The 25,467-nt window shown below is 37.1% G+C and overlaps 1 protein-coding gene across 1 annotated transcript in view; it reads right to left on the minus strand.

The window, feature by feature from the left end:
- Nucleotides 1-212: 212 nt before the first annotated feature.
- LOC121316010 (EMILIN-1-like) overlaps nucleotides 213-25,467 on the minus strand; it is a 76,792-nt gene continuing 51,537 nt past the window's right edge. The window contains exons 2-8 of the mRNA XM_041250687.1: nucleotides 24,902-25,027; nucleotides 24,035-24,255; nucleotides 16,597-18,777; nucleotides 13,188-13,313; nucleotides 12,372-12,389; nucleotides 11,726-11,860; nucleotides 213-1,223 (exon numbers count right to left, since the gene is read on the minus strand). Of these exons, the coding sequence (XP_041106621.1) occupies nucleotides 898-1,223; nucleotides 11,726-11,860; nucleotides 12,372-12,389; nucleotides 13,188-13,313; nucleotides 16,597-18,777; nucleotides 24,035-24,255; nucleotides 24,902-25,027 (3,133 nt within the window). The 3' untranslated portion in view covers nucleotides 213-897. The remainder of the gene's footprint in view (nucleotides 1,224-11,725; nucleotides 11,861-12,371; nucleotides 12,390-13,187; nucleotides 13,314-16,596; nucleotides 18,778-24,034; nucleotides 24,256-24,901; nucleotides 25,028-25,467) is intronic.

The following is a 25,467-nucleotide window of genomic DNA, read 5'->3' on the forward strand; positions in this document are numbered from 1 at the left end:
TTAATTCAGTATGAAATGTTAGTGGCTGTTTACTACACCTCTTGGATTGTTTACAGTGTTTTCTTTTTTCATTTCCCAAAGGCAATTTTAACGGTAGCCAAACCATTAGCATTATAAATGGAAATTTTGTCTTGCATGATAAAACATATTTAATTCTGAAGTATCATATTTTCTTAATTGTGAGAATCTTTATGAATAATGTTATCTACAGAGTTGTTGTTGTTGTTGTTAGAATACATTTAACTGAAGGCATCTGAAGACGGGTAACTCCTCTGGTATTCTTACCACAGTTGTGTAAATAAAACAAAAAACAGTAAGAAAAATTATTCTATAGATTAAAAACTCCCTATTGACAAAGTAAAATAAGAAGATAAGCCATTTCTTTCTGTGGCTGCAATGTTTTTTGTTTTAAATGTGATTTACACATTTTAGATCATCTTTTGTTATGGTTAAAATATCATTGAATGATGTCAAAGTTAGAGGTATTTTTGTTGTCAAGTGCAAGACCTCTTATAATCCATGTTTACAGTACAACTTACAAAGTAAAGACTATTCATTCTAACAATAGTAATTTCATTTTAACATTATATATTTGAGTACTCTTGGATTAAACATCTTTTAAAACCAGTGGCTAATGCCTACTATTCTCGCATTCAGGCAGTGCTAATATATTGCTTGTGACGAAGACCATTTTTAACTCATTTATATTGTCCTCCAGAATCAGCTAGCAGGTTTTTATGTCATGTGGGATAACAATGAATCTCAGTGGCAGCCATTCCATGTGTTTTTGTGTTGAGGAACAACAATATATTCCACCGTTAGCCCTTTATTATCCTCTTAATTAAAGAATTGATGAAAAAGAAATAGCAGTTGTCGTCTCTGTCACATTAAATTGTATTACACATCATCTTCATATACAAGTGCCCCGTTGAAAATTGTGAGCGGTTCATCAGAGTGTGCCAGTTTGCCCATGACCAGGTCAATGCAGACCGTATCTCCAGTCTTCAGCGGGAGGATGATGTTGAAGACAGCTAGGGAGCCTGGGATGGGCTTGGTTTCAGCCACAGGTTTGTTCTCCAGCCCTTCAGGCTGGTATCCGGCGGAGTCCACACGTGCAATCCCATAGTTGGATTTGGAGAGCACGGCTTCAATCTTCTCATTCTTGTGGCCTGTCAAGATGGCACTGAAGAAGTATCGCCCATCATAAGGAGCCTTAAAGATTCCTGCATTGAAAAAAGGAGGTACATTTATTAACATTGAACATGAAAGTAACAAATTAATTTGAGATATGTTATGCTGTTCAAAGTTTCATCTGATTTATGCTGCAAATTGTGAGGTAATATTCAAACCCAATTTCCTATCACCGCAAAGCACCTTGGTTGTAGTGTAGCACAGTTGCAGGTGGAGTCAGCTAACAAACCTGGCTCCAAGTTAATGTTGAGTAATTATTTAAGTTGAGTTAATTGTTTTATCGTTTTGGCAGTTGGTAAGGTTAATTTCAAATTAAAGCCAGCTGCCTGTACCTGCTTCTGTGTGGCATAAAAGCCTCACAGATAGTTAGTTAATTTAGGAACTGCCGAGTAGAAGGAAGCAGGAGGCTGTGTACTCTGTTTCTGAGCAGTGACAATTGTAAGTACTATGTGTTTTAACTGTGTGTTTTAACTGTGTTTGTCTGCCAGTAAACAGCTTAGCTGTCCGGTTTGTTAGGGTGATCCTGACTGTTTAATAAGGGTGCCGAAGGAGCTAGGTGTTTATTTTGTTTTTCTTTATTTTGTAAAAATAAGTGTGTCAGTGTATTAGTTCATAAAAAGTTGCTGAAATGAACCCAAAAGTGTGCAAAGTAGCACAATTGTGTCAGAACAGACACCAACTTCTGCAAATCATAGCTAAAACAGGCTATTATTGCCACTATGATGTGTTGCAGTTTTGTGGCTGGCCAGCTTGCATTATAAGTGCCAATATAGTATTAGAAAAATCACTAAATAAAACTTACAATATCTGCTATATTTTTGTTACATCTAATCTCCTTTTCTGTACAATATATATAATAAAGTATATACATGTCAATTTTTTTCACCCAGCAAGCCCAATGCATTTTGGCAACGACAGTGAATGGTGCAACAGAGCGAGAGCAAGCGGAAGTGAAACCAGAACGAGAGAGGGGGAGGAGAAGGAGGAACAAAGCTACCGCCACCAAAAGCTAAAAGCTAAGCCTATTTTCATATAATTACTGTTTACTTATTTAATTACCCAACGATTGGCTTGTGTGCTGCATCCATTCTACTGCATCCATTCTAACTGCAACAATTACTGTCTACCAAGCGAATGTTAACACAAAACAATAGTCTAAACAGTAGCCCTAAGCTAACACAAAGTATTAAAACAAGTTCTAAGTTAATACTATAGGGTAATATTAAACTACTGTCACATTTTTACTATAACTAGTAATGTAAATAAATGACAACAGTAAAGCTCTCCTTTGGAAACAAACCCAAGTTTAATATAAAGGCCAACATGCAGTGCCAGGTTTGCAGAATGTGGAGTTCTCTGGATAATCCTATCCAGGGGAATACACCTGTGAATGATGCCAGCTGGTCTCTGTCCTTGAGGCTAGGGTGGCAGGTCTTGAGGCAAGGCTGGATGGACTGCAAAGCATGACAGAAGTGGAAGATTTTATAGAGCAGTCTTTTAGAGAGGTGTGTACTGAAAGGGGAGGGGGAAGTCAGTACCATGGAGGGCTGAGTTACAGTGGGAAGGAATAGAAGGAAAAGGAGTGCACCCTCTGCCAAAACATCCACTGTAGAGCTGAGTGTTTCAAACAGTTTTGCTCTCTTCAGAGAGACGGCCTTACTGGACACTGCAAACACAGTGGAAGGTGTGGTGCAGAGCCAGGGCACCAAGGTACCGCAGCCCCCCAGGGGAAATTCAAAAAGGGCAGCAACAGTCATAGGGGATTTGATCATTAGGAATATAAACAGTCAGGTGTGCAGCCGTGATCCTGAGTTACGATATCACAACACGGGTGGACAGGCTTTTGACCTGGGGCCAGGGAGGATCCAGTTGTCGTTGTTCACGCAGGAGCAAACGACATAGGTAAACAGTCAGGAGGCTCTGCAAAATAAATGTATAAAGCTAGGGCAAAGGATTAAAAGCTGAGCCTGAGCAGGTAGGACAGAGTCAGGGGGAGCTACACTACAAACTACACAGCAAACAACAAAGTGCAACCAAATTGCAGCCAATGTTCACAAACTGAAATGCCTACATTTAAATGCAAGAAACATTAGAATTAGATTTATAGAACTAGAAGCCATAGACAACTAGACATTTTAGGGATAACAGAATCCTGGTTAACTCCAAACGATAGAGACAAGTTTAACATGGAAGGATATAGGTTAGTTAGGAAAGATAAACCTGTCACAACTATAAAACTCTGCAGTTTTCCTGGCTCCAGGTGGATGTTTTGGAGAAAAGAACAAGACTGAGTGAGAGAGGAGAAAACAAACTAAAAAGCAAAACAATAGGATCAGTGAAGGCGACTAACCAGCCTTAGCTGGGTTTTGTTGTTATTGTGTTCGTAATTTATTTTTTGTTAAACCTTTTTATTTTGCTCTGCGAGAAGTGTTTTTTTGTTCAAATTTCATTTTGTAAATAAAAATAGTGCCGTAGTGCACTTTGCACCCAAGTACTGTCTGTGTGTTGCAGTTCCTGCTTCTGGCCTGACGTCACCACTCAGCAATCCCTGTCACAACAAGCATAAAAAAAATAAGGATGGAAGGGGGCACCCTAATTATGGGAGTCTTCAACTTCCCAAACATAAACTGGGACCACGTGACCTCAGACAACAGTTCAGACAAGGAAATGATAGTTAGTGTAAGACTGTTTCTTATCACAAATGATGAATGCCCCGACTAGAAACAATTCATGACTAAATTTGGTATTAACAAACAATGAAGCAAAGATACACAAACTTACAGGTAATAGAACCACTAGGAATAAGTGACCATAAAATGATAAAGTTTGTGGCAAATAAATCAAGGGCAGTACATAAATCAATGGTTTACAATTTCAGGAGAGCAGATTACAAAGGAATGCAACAGGGGCTTATAAACATAGACTGGGACAGAATACTAATAGATAATAATGTTGAAAACAACTGGATTAAATGTAGGGATATAATATTAGAAATGCAGGACATATTAAACCCAAAAATGAGAAAAGGCAAACTTAAGAAAGAAATCATAATGGGTAAATCGATCTATTAAGCTGGGTATTAAAAATAAAATTATATATTTCTATTAAATTAAAGGGAACAGCCTCACAAATAGAATACAGAGAGCCCTGTAGAGACTTTAAAAAGCAGACTAGGAGAGTGAAAAGGGAATTGGAGAGACAATTTGAGGCAGATTTTAAACTTAATCTAAAGGGGTTTTTCAATATGTTAATGCTAAAATTAAACTGAAAGAGGAAGTCAGTAGCTTACATGACATCAGTGGTAATTTAGTGACTAAAGACAACCAAATCGCAAATGTACTTAATCAATACCTTGTACATGTAATTACAAAGGAGGATTTATACAGTATACCAAGGTTAACAGAATGCACACAAACATCATTACCAGAGTTTGTTATAAAAGAGAATGACGTACTAAGGGAGCTAGCAGCACTTAAAATAAACAAATCCTGAGGGCCCGACGGAAGCTGTCCAGGAGTTCTCAGGGAAACTAGAGAACAGCTTTTTAAACTAATATGTTATATATTCAAAAAATCTATAAATGAGCCATTCCACTGGACTGGAGAAGTAGCAATTGTGCTCCTATATTTAAAAAAGGAGATACATTTGACCCTGGGAACTACAGACCTATAAATTTAACATGGACCATATGTACAATCATGGAAACTATAATAAGGATCAGAATAGAGAAATATTTATATAGTAACAACATTATAGTTGACAGCCAAGGCTTTAGGAAGGGTAGATCTGTTTAACGAATTCACTTGATTTCTTTCAGGAGGTGACTACTAAAGTGGACAAGGGTAGTGCGTATGACAAAAGCATTTGACAAAGTATAGCATGAAAGGCTGTATCTAAAGATTAAATCCGTAGGAATAAATGGTAAAGTAGCAGCATAGACTTATAACTGGTTGCAAGACAGGAAGCAGAGAGTAATAATTAGAGCCAAGGCATCAAACTGGAGTAACGGAACAAGTGGGGTACTACAGGGATTAGTATTGGGACCCTTGCTATTCTTAACCTATATAAATGACTTGGACCAAGACATAATCAGTAAACTTTGCAACTGGGAATGGTAGCCAACTTCCAATCGGCAACTTCAATAATATAAAGAGATTTAGACAAGATTCAAGCTTGGCAAATTTGTTAATAAATGCAAAGTCTTGCACATTGGGAGCAAAAACATTAGAGGCAAGTACAGCATGAATAGTAATGAAAAACAGGAGGCTATGTACGTAAAGAACTTGGAGTAGTAGTGGCTGAATCTCTTAAGCTAACTAGACAGTGAGAAGAAGCTATAAAAAGGCAAATAGACTGTTAGGTTATATAGCCAAGACAGCTGAATTCAAATCAAGAGAAGTTATATTAATGACAGTCACGTGATGCTGCAGTGTTGAACGGACACGTTTGTAAGGAGCTCTCTGCTACCATCCCGGCTTTTTACCTTCTTTTTGTGTCCAACACCAAATTATAAACAAAGCAATTACATATTAATGAGGACTCGAACTCTGGTGCCTACTCCAGAAAACAATACTGCTGAGCAGCCGAAAGAAGAGAGTTTATCGCATATTCTAAAAGAAATCAAGGAAGGCAATAAATCTCTCTCAGAGCCATTAAACTCAAAAACAACACAGCTGCACTCAGCCATAGAGGGCATAAAAAACTGCTTAGATAACTTTGGATTGAGACTAACAGAGGCCGACAGTCATATCAGTACAGCTGAGGACAGCGTGGCACAGTTTGGAAAAAAGGTACACACTTTAATCAAACAAAACAAAATGCTAAGAAATAAAACAGACAACTTGGAAAATCGAAGCAGACACTGTAATACTGTATTATTGTGGGCTTGCCAGAAGGATCCGAGGGCAAAGATCCAATCACTTTCTTTACTGAAATAATACTGGCAGTACTGGGCAGTGAACATTTCGGGGAGTCACTGATTACTGACCACGTTCATCGTGCCCTGATACCTAAACCAGCTCCAGATGAAAACCCCAGAATTGTCATCATGAAAACTCCTGAAATATCAAGACAGGGAAAAGATGCTACGCTTAGCAAGAGAGAAGGGGAAAGCGCTATATAAAAACAATGCTGTGATGTTTTTTCCCAACATGAGTACTGACTTGGCGAGACGTCGGAAGGAGTTTGATGAGGTGAAAAAAAACTTTGATATGTTTTACTTCACCCTGCGAAACTGAGAGTGGACTTCAAGGGACAAAGGAGACTATTTGGAACACCACAAGCAGTTTCGAGCTTTCTCAACAATTTACCCCCTGCTTAGTCGGGGAACAGATCTCCTCATTAATCAGCGGCTTAAATGGATTGCGACAGCTACAGGACTCGGGTCATAATTTATTTTTATTTGAACTGCAGTGACATCTTGAGGATGGAGTTTGCTACGTTATTTGAAACTACACATTTCTAGCCAGTGGCCAATGCAGCAGACCGATGTTGTCCGGGGCTTGCTAATGGTAGGGGGAGATTCAAATTTTTGCTTAGACCCAATTCTAGATGGATCATCCACTTCTGCTTCTCCTATGACACAATCTGCCAAAGTGACACTGTCCTTTTTAAAAGATCTAATTTAAAGGAGATTTGGAGACATGTTCGTCCCCAGGACAGAGACTGTTCTTTCTACTTCAGCCCTCATGACACTCATACTCACATAGATTACTTTTTCATTTCAGCACAATTAATTCAGAGTAATGAATACACAATACCTTTCTAGAACCATCTCAAACCACTCTCCTTTAACTTTATCACCATCACTTGTAAAACAGGCTGATTTTTGTACATTTATTAAAAAACAGATTAAATATTTCACAGAAACTAATCACGCTTTCTTCCCAAATAGTTGTATCCTATGGGACACACTTAAAGCCTACCTGAGGGGCCACATTATTTCTTACACAACTGGATTAAAAAAAATAAACTTGAAGATATAGAACGAGAAATATTAGCAGTGAAAGGATTATCAGGCTACAGGGTCTAAAGAGGTGTATAGACTTTTGGAAAATAAAAAGCTGAAATAGAATTATATTTATACCTTCAAGGCTGAAAAAGCCATTCTCAGGACCAGGCAGAGGTATTATGAATTACGTGAGAAAGCACACAAAGTTTTGTCGTGGCAACTTAAAGTGGAGGAAAGCAGACGTACAATTAATACTATCGAAAACCTAGATAAAAAGACAATCCTAAAGAAATAAATGGCATGTTTAAAAACTATTTTACTGAACTATACGTATCTTGGTTTCATGATGATTATACAAAGATTATTTTTTTTTACCTCCATAAAAATGCCCAAACGATCTCAGGCTGATGCTTTGGTAACACAATTTACAGAAGTAAAAATTACTACAGCCATTAACTCTTTACAGTCCAATAAATCTCCAGGAGAGGATGAATTCCCTCCTGAATTTTATAAGCAATTCAAATCTTTATTACTACCCCTGTTGGTAGAAGTCCTTAATCTAGCAACTCAAACTACAAGTTTACCCAACTAATTTTCTATGGCTTTAATCACAGTAATCCTTAAAAAAATAAAATAAAAAAAACCTGAAATGCGGATCTTATAAGCCAATATCCCTTCTAAATACAGACTACAAAATTGTTGCAAAATTACTTGCCAATAGATTAGGACAATATCTACATATAGACCAGACTGGCTTTATAACTAATCAATCCTCTGTAAATAACCTTAGAAGGCTGTTTAACCCTTTGAGTAGTAGAAATGTACCGGTATGTCATTGAATTAATGGTCCCAGGGAGTATGAGCGTACCGGTACGTTATGCAAATTTTGAACTTTGAACTTGGATTACTGAGTCTACAAAACTGCTGATAACACCTTGTAGTGGTCTCTTGCGCCATCTGCCAGATATTTACGGAATTACACACAACAATCCCAGTCATATGTCAACAATGTCTGGAAAACCGCGAGAAATACTATAAAGTACTAGAAATTATGTTGAATTCCGATTTAAATTCTTCTACTGAATCAGGTGATTAGTGAAAATATCAGTGGAGACTATTACTTACCTTCAACATCGAGTGGTCCAAGCTCAGACAATGTGACAAGGATCACTGACCTACGTTCTCCTCACTGCCTTCACCCTCATCATGTGTTTACTCGGATATGATGTATACCTTTCTCTCTCTCGTTTTTTTTTGGGGGACGTGTTGTTGATCCTGATTGTTGTTTATTGATTACCTGTTATTTTTGTCAAAACTGTTCGCTATGACAAAAAAATGATTAATATTTGTTTTGTTTATTTACTGTAAGAAATAGTTGTTTACATATTTTCATTGTGTAATGTACTCCTAAGGCCTACTAACAAATGTGTCTGTGAGGAGTGTAAATATGAAAAATTAAAAAAAAAAAAAACTCACTCCAGTGGGCCCATCAAAACATTCTAAAACTCACTACTCAAGGGTTAATATAGTGCACCTTGCTAACTCAAGAAAACAACCCAGTATTTCATTCTCTCTGGATGCTGAAAAGGCATTTGAGAGGGCTGAATGGCCATATTTATTTTTTTAATTTCTGCCCTACTTTTGTAAATTGGATTCATTCTTTATACAGACTGCCGCAAGCCAGAATTTGCACTAACGGTATGACTTCTGCCCCTTTCCCCCTATAGAGAGGAACTAGACAGGGTTGCCCTCTTTCTCCTTTACTTTTTGCCTTGGTAATAGAACCACTAGCAGAAGCTATTAGATCAAATCCAGGGATTAGAGGCTTTGAGGTGGGGCATACTTATCATCAAATTTCATTATATGCTGATGACATTCTTTTATTTTTAACACATCCCAAAGAATCACTCTCAGACCTGCTAAAACGTCTTGATTCCTACAGTACATTTTCTGGATACAAAGTTAATTATGATAAGTGAAATTCTCCCTTTCTCACAGTTTGATTACAATGACTAAAAGGAATAATCCTTTTGTTTGGTCCTCGACAGGATTTAAGTATCTGGGAATTCATGTAGACAGTGATTTAAAGCATTTATATCAGCTAAATAACACTAACTTTATGCAAAAGGTGGATGAGGACCTAAGTAGATGGACGGACTTACCCGTTACGTTGTTGTGTCGAATCAATGTCATAAAAATGAATGTGCTGCCTCGATTCCTATACCTGTTCCAGTCATTATCGGTTTCTCTCCCCCTTAACTGCTTTACAATACTTAATAAATCAATAAGGCAATTCATCTGGCACCGTAAATCTCCTAGAGTGAGTTTGGACAAGTTAACCCTTGCATACGGTTTTGGTGGCTTATGCCTTCCCAACTTTAAAATGTATTATTGGGCAGCTCAAAATAGATTTATATCATTGTTGTTCCAGGCTGATTCATTATCTTCTTGGCTTCAGTTTGAGAAATTTTGAGTTAAACAAAGATGTAGGGACTGATATAATACATAAATGGGACCCAAAAACTATTAAGGAAAAAACAAATAACCCATTAATAATTAACATAATACAGCACAATTTACGCAAGTTTTTTAATATAGAAGGGTTTTTGTCACCTAAGACACCTATATGGGATAACAACTTATTACCAGCGATTTTTAAAAACAAAATGTTAAAATCTTGGCATGAGAAATGATTACCTGCTTAGAACAGTGCTATCAGTATGGCATGCTTATGTCCTTTGAACAATTAAGAGAAAAATGTAAACTATCTAACAAACTTTTTTTTTTTTTTTTTCTTTTTACAACTGATACATTTATAAAATGTATTGTTAAAATGTATTGATCTGACACTGGCTATAGCTAGAAAATGTATAACTCTGAAGTGGAAGCTAGACTTCCCTCTCCTGGTTTCACTGTGGTTTTCTGAAATGAATGGCTGTCTACCTTTGTAAAAATTACTTATGTAATAAGAAACAAGACAAACATATTTTATAAAATATGGCAACTTTATATAGATTACATGGAGGGACTTCATTTGAGACATGTGGACCCTAATATATTATAGGAATATTGTAGAGGTTACAGCCACTTACATATTATAATAGGACAGCTAAGGTGAACACTTAAGTATACTCAGTCTCTCAGTGCCTACACTTATGTATTTATTTCTATACAACTTTTTTTTTTTAATACTGTTTATTTAAGTCTTAAGGTGCTACATACTGGATATATGCCAATTAACATAAATGCTATGGATATGTATCTTCTTTCCTGTGTTTGTACAGTTTTTCTTTGTATCTTTCTGACATTATAATATATATATATATATATATATATATATATATATATATATATATATATATATATATATATATATATAAAGAAGTATATAGTAATGTACAATACAATGCACTGGTACAACCACACCTAGAATATTGTGTCCAGTTCTGGTCCCCATATCATAAGAAAGAGCTGAATCTGTTTTGCCTAGAAAGGAGAGCCAGAGGTGACTTTAATAGAGGTATTTAACATTGTCAAAGGGTTTAACAAAGTAACTGCTGAGAATTATTTTTCATGTCACAGAGAACAGAACCAGGGTCCACAGGTGGAAGCTGAGGGGCATATTCAGAACCGAGGGGAGAAGGAGCTTTTTCACTGAAAGGGTGGTGAACCATTGGAACAGGCTGCTGGACAGAGTTTTTGAAGCAGAGACTATTGGTTCCAAGAATAGACTGGATGCTGCCGCTTTGACTAAAACTAAGGTGAAATAAAAAGATAGACATACCATCAGTTTCCAATTGTTCTGATATTTCTTACCATATGGTGTCTTTATTTTTATTGTCTTTATAACCACTGACACTGGCATCATAAAGAACATTGTATTGTTTTAAATTTTAATAATTAAACTCTCATTGATGTCCATTTTTCTTTTATTTCTGTGGTAATTTCTGCATGAACGACAGTGACAGTCTGACAGCCCCTCCTTCGACTATCTCCAAGTAATGACATGTTGTGTACCACCAGTTTTAGACAACAAGGCAATTCTATCTTTGGAGGAAGGGGAGTTTGCGTAGCAGCTACAGGAATATAGAATGGTAATGTACACCTCTTCATGGTGACCCCCCCCCCCCCCCCCCCACCCACCCAAAAAAAAAAAAAAAAAAAAGAAGATGCTTGGACAGTTGTATTGGATTTACCACTGTATCATGTATAAAGGGTTTCGCAACCTCACAAACATATGCACAAACGTGACAATCTATTGCACGGCTGTGACGCTCTCAAAACTGTAAAAACAGTGAGTTTCACAGGTAAACCTTGAGATTTGACATCCGTGATTAAGCATTGGGGGTCCAAAATCAACCATATTCTGGAATCTGTAACTTCTGACCCCTTGCCAGATCAGGCTAAAAATGTAATTAGTTTGGGTTTTTGCCCTAAACAACCCTTGCACCTGTAAATCATTGTCTGTGTGATTAATCCACTCTGCACTGCACTCACCTGCACGTACTCACCACTTTGCCACAGTAAGCCACAGAGACTTTAGCTTCACCCTTGAAACCTTGTCAGTTTACTATTTTCCCTTACCAGTAGAAGGATCATAGAAGTGACCGTCGTTCACTAAGACCTTATCGAAAATGATTGTTCCAGCATCCACCTGTGGGTATGTCAGAGCTGCTGAAAATGAAAGCCTTGGAACCGATGCATCTAAACCAGGAAGACCTGGGGACATCAAATAAATGGAGAAAAAGAACCATGAAAAATACAGGTACAGTAATATTGTTGTAGGGGAACATCCATCTTAGCATTCAATTCATGTATACCGGCTTACAAAGAGACCACCCAATATATGGCAGGAGACTAATTCAGAACCAAGGATTTGACTGACAGATTTTGCATATTTTGTGAATCACGTACAAGCACTGTTTTGGATAGCTGGTGATGGAATGCAGGTATGACAAATCTGTGATGCTCTGACTAAATTTGAGAGTAACTGAAATGTGTGCTACATGTTTCTTTTGTTTTAAAAAATGAGCTATGTAAATTATAATGGTGATGGCGATTTTATGGCTTAACTTAGACCTTACACATTATTAGAATTGCTCCATTCTACTAAAGTTAACAGACCCATATCTTGTAAATTCACATGGTGGAAAAAATATAGTAGGATCTTTACCTGAATACATGCTTCAGAAAGACTAGGAAATAATAATGATCGCTGGACAAAACATACCTTGTTCGCCTCTGATACCTGAAAGAATACAACAATTGAGTTATTTTAACTAGCACACAATATAGCTATCAATCCATGTAATATTTCATCTTGAAAACATAGTAGCCATCTGATGTCATTATTATACCATTTACCAATATAGGAGTACCAATCTGTAGTACCAAAGACACCACACAGTGCTTTCTCATTATTAATTCAAAAATTCAGGTAAATCATTGTTAATCATTGCCATGTTGACTGTGTGTGTGTGTCTGTGTGTGTGTGTGTATGTATATATATATATATATATATATATATATATATATATATATATATATATATATATATATATATATATATATATACATACATATACACACACACACACACACACACACACACACACATTGACTTGCTGAGGAAAGCATACTTTTTTAATAATTCATGATGTATACATTTTAGATCTGATCAGTTGTAATGTGATGCTGAAGATACTGATTCAATTAAACTTAACTCTAATAACTAATCTTCTGTATCACAATGTCCCTTTGTGAGGCAATCTGAAGTGTACTAAGTGCACTCTCCTTTGATTTAAATCTACTTAAACTGCCATAAAGAAATGTAAATATGTTATTTATACAGTGTCTATTTTAGGACATTCTCAGACATCACTCCTTCCTGTGTCAGGAAACAGCCCTGCTTGTGTCAATGGTCAGTTATCAGGCATTAGGCATCAGTCCTCCTTGAGTCAGTCATCAGGCATCAGGCATTGACTTGAGGAGGGGTGAATGAGTGATGTCTGAGGATGTCCTAAAATAGACCGCATATTTAGATTACCCGGGGGTCCCATTGGTCCTTGTTCTCCTGGTCTGCCTGTGGCTCCATCCCTGCCTGGGGGCCCTTGTGGTCCAGGGGGTCCTTGGAAACCTCTCTCTCCCTGGGGGCCTAATGGACCTGGAAGTCCTACACCATGATACAACAATGTCAATAAAAAATAGAATGTTCTTTAGCTGTATGTACAGATAACCAGGTCACAGATCACCTATCCATACCACCCGATGTTTGCAGAACGACTTGGATTGTTATCTGTCCAGATGGAGTCTATCCAGTATACGATTACGGGGGTATACAGGGGAGAAATCAACAAAAAAACAGAAGGGAGACCGCATCAAAACAAGAACAACAACTCAGGTAAGACAACCATTAAATGTATTTATCTAAATGCTAGAAGTATCAGAAACAAAATTCTAGAACTTGAAGCTACTGCACTAACAGGTAACTATGATGTGATAGGTGTTACAGAAACGTGGTTGTCTGAGAGTGATGGGGACGAATATAATATTTGTGGGTATACACTGTATAGGAAAGACAGGCAGGACAGAAGAGGAGGAGGGGTAGCGCTATACATAAGAAACAGTCTTGAAGCCCAGGTGTTAAACCTGGACAAAGAAAATAAAACCGAATCAATATGGGTCAGAATAACGGACAAAAATTCAAAGGGCATAATAATAGGAGCATGCTATAGACCGCCAGATTCAGACGGTGAGCACAATAATTTGTTATACAATGACATTAGAAATGCATGTAGCAAAGGAGAAGCCATACTAATGGGGGATTTCAATTTCCCCCAAATAAAATGGGAAAACCCGGTGGGTAGCACGAAGGATGAAATAGAAATGGTGGAAATGACAAATGACTGCTTCCTAACACAATTTGTCAAGGCACCGACTAGAGGGGAGGCATGCCTTGATTTAGTCTTTTCAAATAACGAAGATAGAATAACTAAAACAGAGGTCAGAGAACCACTGGCAAACTCAGACCACAACATGGTCTCATTGGAAGTGTTTTTTAAATCCCCAAAAGTAATGACTAAAGCTAAGGTTTACAATTTTAGAAAAGCAAACTATGAAGGTATGAAACAGAGACTAACAGAAGTAGATTGGAGTAAAATAGAGAAAACACCCACAGAAGAAGGATGGTTGTTCTTCAAAAATGTAGTACTAGAGGCGCAAAACAATTATATCCCTAAAGTAGACAAATCTAAATGTAAAACTAAATTGCCAAAATGGTTTAATAGATCAATTCAAAAAAATATTCAGCGAAAAAAGGCACTTTACAGAGCATTAAAAAAGGACCAAAAAGAAAGTACGCAGAAAGAGTACACGGAACTGCAAACGCAAGTCAAAAAGGAAGTTAGAAAGGCCAAGAGAGAAATAGAAATGAACATTGCTAAGGGAGCTAAAACCAATTCCAAAATGTTTTTCCAATATTACAACAGCAAGCGAACATTCAAAGAGGAGATTAAATGTTTAAGAGATACAAATGGCAAAATCGTAGATGAAGAAAAAAAAATAGCAAATATATTAAATGATTACTTTTCACAAGTTTTTACAAAGGAAGATACTGAAAACATGCCCCACATGTCATCCAGTTCCTATCCAGTTTTAAATAACTTTAGCATAACTGAGGCAGAAGTGTTAAAGGGACTAGGAGCTCTTAAAATAAACAAATCCCCTGGGCCGGATGAGATCCTCCCAGTAGTACTCAAAGAAATGAAAGAAGTAATTTACAAACCGCTAACCAAGATCATGCAGCAGTCTCTTGACACAGGGGTGGTACCGACAGACTGGAAAATTGCAAACGTAATACCGATCCACAAAAAGGGAAACAAAACTGAACCAGGTAACTACAGACCAGTAAGCCTGACTTCTATTATATGCAAACTTATGGAAACTATAATAAGATCCAAAATGGAAAATTACCTATATGGTAACAGGGTCCTGGGAGACAGTCAACATGGTTTTAGGAAAGGGAGAGCGTGTCTAACTAACTTGCTTGATTTTTTTGAGGATGCAACATCGATAATGGATAATTGCAAAGCATATGACATGGTTTATTTAGATTTCCAGAAAGCTTTTGACAAAGTCCCGCACAAAAGATTAATTCTCAAACTGAACGCAGTTGGGATTCAAGGAAACGCATGTACATGGATTAGGGAGTGGTTAACATGTAGAAAACAGAAAGTACTGATTAGAGGAAAAACCTCAGAATGGAGTGTGGTAACCAGTGGAGTACCACAGGGATCAGTATTAGGTCCTCTGCTATTCCTAATCTACATTAATGATTTATATTCTGGTATAGTAAGCAAACTTGTTAAATTTGCAGACGACACAAAAGTAGGAGGAGTGGCAAACACCGTTGCAGCAGCAAAGGTCATTCAAAATGATCTAAACAAGATTCAGAACTGGGCAGACACATGGCAAATGATATTTAGTAGAGAAAATTGTAAGGTGCTGCACGCAGGAAATAAAAATGTACATTATAAATATCATATGGGAGATACTGAAATTGGAGAAGGACTCTATGAAAAAGACCTAGGAGTTTTTGTTCACTCAGAAATGTCTTCATCTAGACAATGTGGGGAAGCTATAAAAAAGGCTAACAAGATGCTCGGATACATTGTGAAAAGTGTTGAATTTAAATCAAGGGAAGTAATGTTAAAACTGTACAATGCACTAGTAAGACCTCATCTTGAACATTGTGTGCAGTTCTGGTCACCTCGCTATAAAAAAGATATTGCTGCTCTAGAAAGAGTGCAAAGAAGAGCGACCAGAATTATTCCGGGCTTAAAAGGCATGTCATATGCAGACAGGCTAAAAGAATTGAATCTGTTCAGTCTTGAACAAAGAAGACTACGTGGCGACCTAATTCACATTCAAAATTCTAAAAGGTATTGACAGTGTCGACCCAAGGGACTTTTTCAGCCTGAGAAAGGAAACAAGGACCAGGTCACAAATGGAGTTTAGACAAAGGGGCATTCAGAACAGAAAATAGGAGGCACTTTTTTACACAGAGAATTGTGAGGGTCTGGAATCAACTCCCCAGTAATGTTGTTGAAGCTGACACCCTGGGATCCTTGAAGAAGCTAGGATCAATAAGCTACTAACAACCAAACGAGCAAGATGGGCCGAATGGCCTCCTCTCGTTTGTAAACTTTCTTATGTTCTTATGTTCTTATGATTAATTAAATGTATTGTATATATTCTGGTATTCAAACTGTGTCTCCATATTCCTGAAACTGCAAATAAGTAATAACTTTATGCTAAAATTGTAAGTGTAAACATTTTACTAAATGTCAGGAACAATGCAGTTTTTCCTTTGAGGGGGAAAGTGCTGTGTAGTTAATGGACTGCAGCAAAGTCATTAGGATATTATGAATGGATTGGATTGATATGACTATACATACCCATAAAGTCCTGAAGGGTAAAGTCCTGGAACTCCTTGAATAAGGTGAGCATGGAGGAGTTCAATAAGTTTAGTTGTTGATTAATTCCATCCAGCTGTGTATTCTGAATAGTGTCCAAGTAGCCACTGTGGGTAATGACTGTGCTATTTAACCCATGGACACAGTTCCAGAGGCTGGACACATGTTTGTTCAGGCCATCCTTAATTTTTTCCAAGCTGCCTGACACTGTGTCAAGCTTTCCGCAAAGGTTCTCCATCTTGGAAATCCTCTTTTCCAGGCCGTCAGATGACTGTTTACACTCACCCATTTCTACCATGAAGTTGTTACCAAACCGATGGATCTCCTTACTGACATGGTCGAACCTGCCTTTGCTGTCCTCAATGTGCTCGTTCACCTCCTGCTGGATTTTGTTGATCTCAGAGATGATTTTGTCCTTAGTGGTGCCCAGGTCATGGATAACACTAGTGTGCTTCTGCACTGTATGTTCAAGGCCTTTGAGTGTGTCATTAATGGAGTTGAACGTCAGAATGACCTCTGAAAGCTCTCTTTGAATAGACTTCAAGTTGACGCTGGAAGTCCCGCCGATAACACTGTGTCCATCTAAAGGTTTCTGCTGGTTTAGATCATCCCCTCCTGCCTGGCCTCCATCTGGCGTCTTCAAGACTACCTTACATTGTCCGCTGCATTTTTCTACTTCTTCCTTTAGTTTCCCGACTTCTTCCTGTAGGTTTGAGCATATTTGGGCACAAGTTGTGTCCTCAGAATCCACTCTGGTACGTATGTTATTCAGATCCACAGCCAGTTTATCCAAGTAGTCTTCTGTCTCATTCCGCAGAGAAACTAGTTGGTTTTCCACAGAGCTGCAAATGGTAAGACTTGTTAAGGTATTGTAATCTAATTCTTTCTCAAGGTTCTCTATGTTAGTAACAATCCTATTGATATGTTCACCATTGGGCCCCGTCAAGGTCTTCAGTTTCTGTACATCATGGCCAATATCTACCACTGTGTTCCTCAGTAAATCTCCAGAGATTGAGAGGTTCTTTATCTTGTTTCCAAAGTTTTTAATCTCTCCTTCATTTACAATGACCTTCCACTCCAAATGTTTCACTACATCTGACATTTTAGAGTCATCATCTTCTGGATGTGGAGGACCACTGTTGACACAGATTTCAGCACAACTGTTAACTGCTGAAGTCAATTGATTCTCCATGTCAGACGTGAGGATGAAGACTTTATCAAGGCCTTTGCCATGGTCAACAATTATGTCCTTTAAGCTGTCCAAATTTTGAACTATGTTAGATATTTTGGCTCCATTTTCATCAAACCTATCATTAAACTCATTCCTCAAGTCATTTATCTCCTTATGGATATAACCCTTTAGCTCGGTTTGGACAAAGAGACAATGCTCTTCTATGTTCCTCTCTGTCATGTTTAGGCGGCTTTCTAAATCTTCTAGAAGGGCATTTGTTTTCTCTTTTCTATTCAAAATGTCGTCCTTCTCAAACTCATTGTCAAGCCGCCCGTTCAAAACATCATAAGCCTCAGAGACAGAATGCAGTTTCCTGTCAACATCACTGACTTTATGTTCGATCTGGTCCACTTGGGCACAGCAGTCCCTTAAAGGCTGGTTAGATGAACTTGACACGTGTTTCTGCACAATGTCCATCACCTGCTTGTTCCGCTGATCCACAGAGTTAATGAGTTTCTCTAGCCCCCGGATCCTGTCTCTGTCTTCCTCCTGCTGCTTCCTCAAGACCACCACTTGCGATTGGCAGGCCGAGCAAGACTGTTGGAGTCTTTTTTCCAAGTCTTTCATGACTTCGCCCTTCAGGTCTGTGAGTTTTTGGTTCATTTTAGTGTCTGAATATTCAATTAAGTTTTCCCCCCCTTCACCAGTTGTCTGAGATTTGTTGTTCAGGTAGTTCAGCTCTCTATCATGCACCTGGATACGGTTGTCAAGATGCTGTATTGTTCTCTGAATGTCACTGAGGGTTTCCTTCATCTCTGGGTGTGCAGCATCAGCTGGCTGCTTGCCATTGAGCGCTGTCAATAGGGTCTTGCGAATCTCCTCATGAAACTTTTCGTTCATCCCTCGCAGGGTGGACTGGAGGTCATGGAGTTCTTTGGTCAGACTCTGGACCTTGCTTTCCAAGTGTTTCACCTTGTCAGAGCCAGGTCTTCCTGTAAAGAAGTACAGTTTAAAAAAAAAAAACAAATTAAACCACTAAGAGTTTTTTGCCAATGTTCTTTTGTTTTTGTTCAGCATTAACTGTCTTTGAGAAAGTATACTGTAACAAACTCAACTCTAGAGGTCAATCAAAATAATTTTAATTACCTGATCAATTATATTCCCACCTGCAATGAGCCATATATTAAAAGGTAAGATAGTAATGCATTGAAATATGCATTGAGACAATAAAAACAAATCACAAAGTAAGAATAGAAATACTGCATAACAATAAAACTGGTATTTACAGCAGAACAAGATATCATATGAACATGTTAATTGGAAAGCCTCATTTTATAGTGTGTGTGTTTTTTTTTGTAGGATAACAGTTAGTATTTTATAAATGTTGATTTAGTATTAATTGTGATTACTACTTGTGATTAGTTGTAATAGAGTGCATTGCGCGCGCGCTGTGGAACTTTCAGCTGAATATTTTAAATATCCCAGCTGTCAAATTTCTGTTTAGTAATATTATGAAAATGGCAATAATATAAAAAAAATTCAATTTTACACTCTTAAAAAAATAAAGTGAGTACACTATATATTTTTTTTATTACCGATATGATTTATTACACCGTGTAACAAAGTTTTTTTTTTTGTTCCTGAGTAGTAAGCGTTATTTCCTAATTGCTTGTCTCAAAAGTATAGAAAATGGCTATTATTCCCCATAAACTTTGCTTTTGTGACCAGGACAGTGATATTTCAAATGTGTGTCTCTTCGTTCACAAAAAGTCAGACAAAAACAACATATAAATCCAAATTAACATGTATTTATACTAAAGTAATACAAAAATGACTACAAAAGATGTAGAAGTCGGTAGTTTTTCGAGATTTACAATTATACTGTATTTACTCGGATTTCAAAAACTTGTCCAAAATGTTTAGTAAATCAAAATGGCTGCCACACCATGTGAACAAAGGCCGCAATATTGACCCAATGTCCCACAGTCCTCTACATTCGTGCCAAATTTCGTGAGCTTTGGTGCAGCCGTTTAAAAGTTATAGGCATTTGTAACTTTTTGGAGGCGGAAGAAAATCCGCCTGGAAGCCTAATAAAAAACAGAAACCAAAATGTCCAAAAAATGTCTCCTAGCCTACACTGTCTGTGCACAGTGCATAATAAAGAAAATAAACCAATAAACTTGGGCTTCTGTCCTGAGACACTAGTTGGACCCCAAAGAAATAACAACAAAAACAAGCTATTTGACCATTTCACAAGGGTATATAACCAATCCAATTGATTAAGGAAAAAAAAAACACAAAAAGAAAATATATAAAGTTGATTTTCAAAAAAAGTAATCCAGCCGCAGAAAAAGAGTAAATTAGTTAGATCTCACCCAGCGTTCAGGAAATGATACAGCAGCAAAATCACCCTGGTTTGGAAATGTCTGTCCAACTAACGATTTCCCAATGGAGAGGTAGCTCGGACGAATAATCTTTTTAAATCCCAGGGTAAAACAAGAATGGCTTGATGAGACAACGAACAGTAATCCAGAGGGTGGACATAAAGACTTAAATAATTCTCTACTAATTTGCTAAAGCAAAGTTCAAACTCAGCTAAAAGATTTAACCTGTTAAACCCCCAGCCTCCCACAGGCAGTTTTCACCTGGAGGGCTATGGCCTTAAATAAATCACATTATCTTCCAAAGTATAGACAGCAGAGGCATGGTTCAGGGCTTGAATTCAAGGTAACCCCCTGGCCATTAGGACTCAGATATAAGTCTTACTCAGTACCACACTGGAAGGAGATATCCAGAAAAAAAAAAAAAAAAAAAAAAAACATAAAAAACATTTTTTTATATTCTATCATCATTTTTTCACCTTGTAGCACATGAAAAGAGCCAGATTTTTTTCCAGTGCTTCCTCAACATGTCTACTACACTGGCTAAAAAGTTGAAACTGATTAAATAAAGGGATCAAATTCTACATGAGTTTTCACAAAGCTAGACCCAAGGGTCCCCAAACCAACTGTGACCAACAGATGCATATCTGTATTCCCAGTCATGTGAAATCCATAGATTAGCCTAATGAATTTATTTCAATTCACTGTAACTCAGTAAAATCTTTGAAATTGTTGAATGTTGCGTTTATATTTTTGTTCAGTGTAAATACGGTGTTTCTGCTATGCAAATGTTGGATTTGACGTCCATAAATAAATCTTTTGAGTTGTATCTGATAGTTTGTGTTTCATTTTCATATTGAAGCTGTTTAAAATGTACCCGATGACTTGTATCTCATTGTGTAAAAGAGGTATTTATGTTTTTGTTTTTTTTCACATTTGATGCAAGAAAGTTTCAGACTTTTGGTTCTGGTACAGATGGTAATTGTAAGTGACTTAGTTTTGCCGCTGCAACATGGTGAAAACAGCAAAACTTGAGGAGCTGTACACTCATGGTAGTTTCAAACAAGTTTTTCTAACTTGTAGGAGGAACTACCGTTCCTCTCAATTACCTCTGAGTGGAAACACACCAATCTGTGGTCCATCTAATTTTCCATAAGGAAGGAACTAATACCTGCTTTTTTTGTGCAGTAAACATCTTTCACATTGTACATGTTTCCTTCGCATATTGTATTTTGATGCATTATTATGATTAATGTTGCTTTCAACAAAAAATAAATAAAAAAAACATCCGTGCTGTGTAAGTGGTTGTGGGGAAAAGAAAACCAAGACGGAGTTGTTCTCATTTCCAATTAATGAAGGGATGTACCCACAGTTATTTCAATATATGTCCCCAAAGTCCTAGATATAGCTCCAGCTGACTCAGAATGTTTGCAGAATGGACATATATCAAATAAACTAGCAATGTATTTCCTTTAGAAATAGGTGTTTGAGGATGATCCAACCTAAAATATAAATATTGCATTTTTTCATCCTTTGTAGTTGGCTTTCATTTGCATTTGCTGATACAACACATGCACAATCATGTACACGTCGAGTGGGAAAGTTGAATTTGCCCACAAATTCCATCCCTATCAGTTTCTGATGTGATCCGATCTGATGTTGAAATATTATCTGGCATTATTCCCAGTATACAGTCACACAGTGTTGTTGAGGAAAATTTGAATTTAAACTGTTAATGACACAACTTTAATATGGCAGTGGAATGGTATGTTTTTCTTTCAGTTGGTAGATTTTTGCTTGCCATTGTAATTGTGTCTGTTTGGGTGTTTGTGTTATCATATACCTTGAGGTATACAGAAATAACAAAAACACCCAAACAGACATAGTTACAATGGCGAGCAAAAATCTACAAACTGAAAGAAAAACATACCATTCCACTGCCACAAGTTGCGGGGATTTACAGGCTGAATTGGAACCATGAGTGTTATTACAGTGGAACCTTAAGACGTATAGTAAATTATGCATCATGTGCGCTTTCGTTGTTAAACATCTGACAGTATACGTGGATGTCAAGTTTTTTGGCTCAGAAGAAATGCTCCAGAAGAATGATTTTGGACATTGGCAGTGTGGCATTATGCAAATGTTTGGATATAATTCACATAAACTAAATATATACTGACTAATATCTTGAATAAATATTTAAGGACAATTGCATTCATTGCTACATCAACTTCTGGAGTCCTCACTGGAGATAGCGCATGGTACTGCATCTGGGGTTTAGCTTCACAGACTGAGTTAAGGTTGGAAGCATTTAAAAAAAAATTAAAATAAGCTGTAAAAAAAAAATATGGATAAAGTTAGGATCCACAAGAACCACAAGACATAAGTGACCTAAGGAATTCAAGTTAAAATACTCACAGAGAATAAAATACTCACTAACTTACTCTTGGTGGTGGAGCCCAACTGAGAATGCGTAACTTGCGAGTTAGCAAAAAAAACGTGCATGCGCAAAGAAAAATAAAATAAACTCGCTAAATACTTAGCAATTTTTTCAGTTCCAAAACAAGGCACTCCTAGCCAATGCGTACTATCTGCCTGCCGGATATGGCTTTTAAACACGCAGCCGTTTATGAGTTATTTAAGCGCAAATTTGACAAAACTAATTTGTTAAAACTATTTTTTTCGTGACTCTAAAAACTAAAAACTACCACACAGATTTTCACGAATATTGGACAAAAAACTGTCAGTCACATGGAAACAGAGCATATTAAATGCCACCCGGATCCGTTTTGAAACGCCTGAGAAAACATACCACTCAAAATTGAGTTTAAACAAAGCTCTGCCAGCTGCTCTCACCTTTAACGGTGATATAGTTCCATTATAATATATATATATATAATCCAGGGCCGGCAATGGAAAGTGAAACAAGTAATGTGATTGGTCGCGCAAGGTTCCAGCTGTCCGTATATTGGATGGATACAGACAGTTGGAGCCTTGTCACATATTCTAAATCACTGCGCTGCCACACACAGTTTAAAGTATCGGACAGTAGCAACCTTGCGTTTAGTTACAGATGTATGTACTGAGTGACCAATTACCTGCAAAAAAATCACAAAGTAGTAAGCAGACATACTTATTTGGATGTTAAACAATGAAATTAACTGGAAGATATCAAAAAAAATTAGAAAAAATGAATTGCGGTTGGTAGACACTACAGAAAAACACAAAAAGACACTCCTGCACATTATCCACCCCTCTCAGACTTATACAGTGAAAAATGTATGAAATCCGAGACATCACTGTATTTATTTTTTACCGTCTGTTCTGCTCACTGTGTCTGCACTCAGTGCCATATCAACTGCGCCCCCTGGTGTATGTTTTCACTGGCAATGCCCACAATATCAAAAATACAGATGTATTTTCTTTTGCATGTTCCAATAAAAATAAATTACTCAGCTTAATTTAACGTATAGTTAAGTTATAAATGTGAATACTTTATTGGTGTAAGGATATTTAATGAAAAAAAAATTGCCATAAACATGATTAATGCTTTTTTTTCTTCAAATCCACTGTTTGACATGGATTATAAATGCAATAAGGTCTTTCAGTGCACCCGTATATGTTGAATATACAGACTTCTCGGGGTTTGGAGGCACTCGCCTCAAGGCGTCCGTATATTCGAAGTATACGGACAGCCTGTTGTGCCTTATTGCATATATACATAACTTATCTACATAGTTTACTATAATATCAAATGCACATTGAACATAAATACTCCCTTCTATCTGATAATACACCTCCACCTGGGCACAGCTTGAAATGCAAAAGTGGGTATTTGTTTGATTCGATCCCTAGTTTTATACATTACCTTCTCCTCCCATCTGTACATTCCCAGAGTTGCCGCCAGTCTGTCCTGGACGTACTGGTTTGGGCCGGGGCATAACTGTGGAGATATGGGTCCCTTGTGACTGGCCTCCTGTGGGTCCTTCGCTGCAGTCATCTCCTGAGTAACCATAACAACACTTCCACTCCATCTCAGTAACTATCTTGTAAGCTACTTTGTACCTAGGTTTCATATATGTTCGATACCTGGTAAGAGAAAGATAGGGAAATGTAGCGCTTGATCAGTGTGAGAAAGTGCTGTATCATATTTTCTATCAGACACTTGTTACTTGGAGAATAATCTTAAATGGTGACTGAAGCTTTAGTCATGAAAAGATCCTCATAAAAAGTTTAAAATAAAATGGGTTTTCCTTGTAAAATATAACTATATAAACATGATATAATTAAATATATTTATATTATAAAGACATTAGATTAATATATATATATATACTATATATAATATATATATATATATATATATATATATATATATATATATTACTGATTCAATTTAAATCACTGATACATTACAGTGTGCTTCAAACAATAGTTATATAAAGTTGAAATCCTAATACTGTATGAATTAATTTAGCAGTATAAGTTGAAAGTAAGAAGGATAAAGTAGAAAAGAGAGATTGATGATGTTTACATTATGTAATACACAGAAATACTCAATAATCCTGAAATAAAGTTTTCAGATAAATTATTGGAACTTAGAATTTGTGGTGTGTGAAAAAAAAATACACAGGGCTTCAGATTTCCTACAAGTACCCATTGGTAAGGAATTGGCTAAATTAGGTGTAATCAGCATTCACTTCTGTATAGCTTTTAAAGAACAGGAGATACTTACGTTACTATGCGAGAGCACTGAATCGACCCCCAGGAGCACGGCTGGTAGTCTGGTTTCACATAGGTCTCTACACCGTCCTCAACCATGCAGCTCACTGTTCGAGTTACTACATATGCACAGTAGTTCCTGTGAGGGGAAAAAGGAATGTTTACTGTTGGGATTCAGGGAACACCATTAAAAAGTGATCAGCAGCACATAAGCAGCTAATTGTATTCATTAAAAAGAGATCAGCAGCACACAAGCAGCTAATCGTATTCATTAAAAAGCGATCAGCAGCACACAAGCAGCTAATCGTATTCATTAAAAAGCAATCAGCAGCACACAAGCAGCTAATCGTATTCATATTTTGACATGCAAAGGATATCAGTGGTTTGCACATCTGTAACTGATTGCAATACTCCCTGTGCTTTATTGTCTTTAGCTATTTTAATGAGGGGGTCAATACATGATCAATAAATCATAATTGAAAGAAAACACCAGAGATTATAAAAAGAATATTGCTTGGGGTAGTGTGTGATAAATGAGAATGTAATGCCCACCCTTGGGATGGGATGCTTGGATAAACA

The sequence above is a fragment of the Polyodon spathula genome, chromosome 5 (assembly GCF_017654505.1).
Source record: "Polyodon spathula isolate WHYD16114869_AA chromosome 5, ASM1765450v1, whole genome shotgun sequence".
Classification (NCBI taxonomy): Eukaryota; Metazoa; Chordata; class Actinopteri; order Acipenseriformes; family Polyodontidae; genus Polyodon; species Polyodon spathula.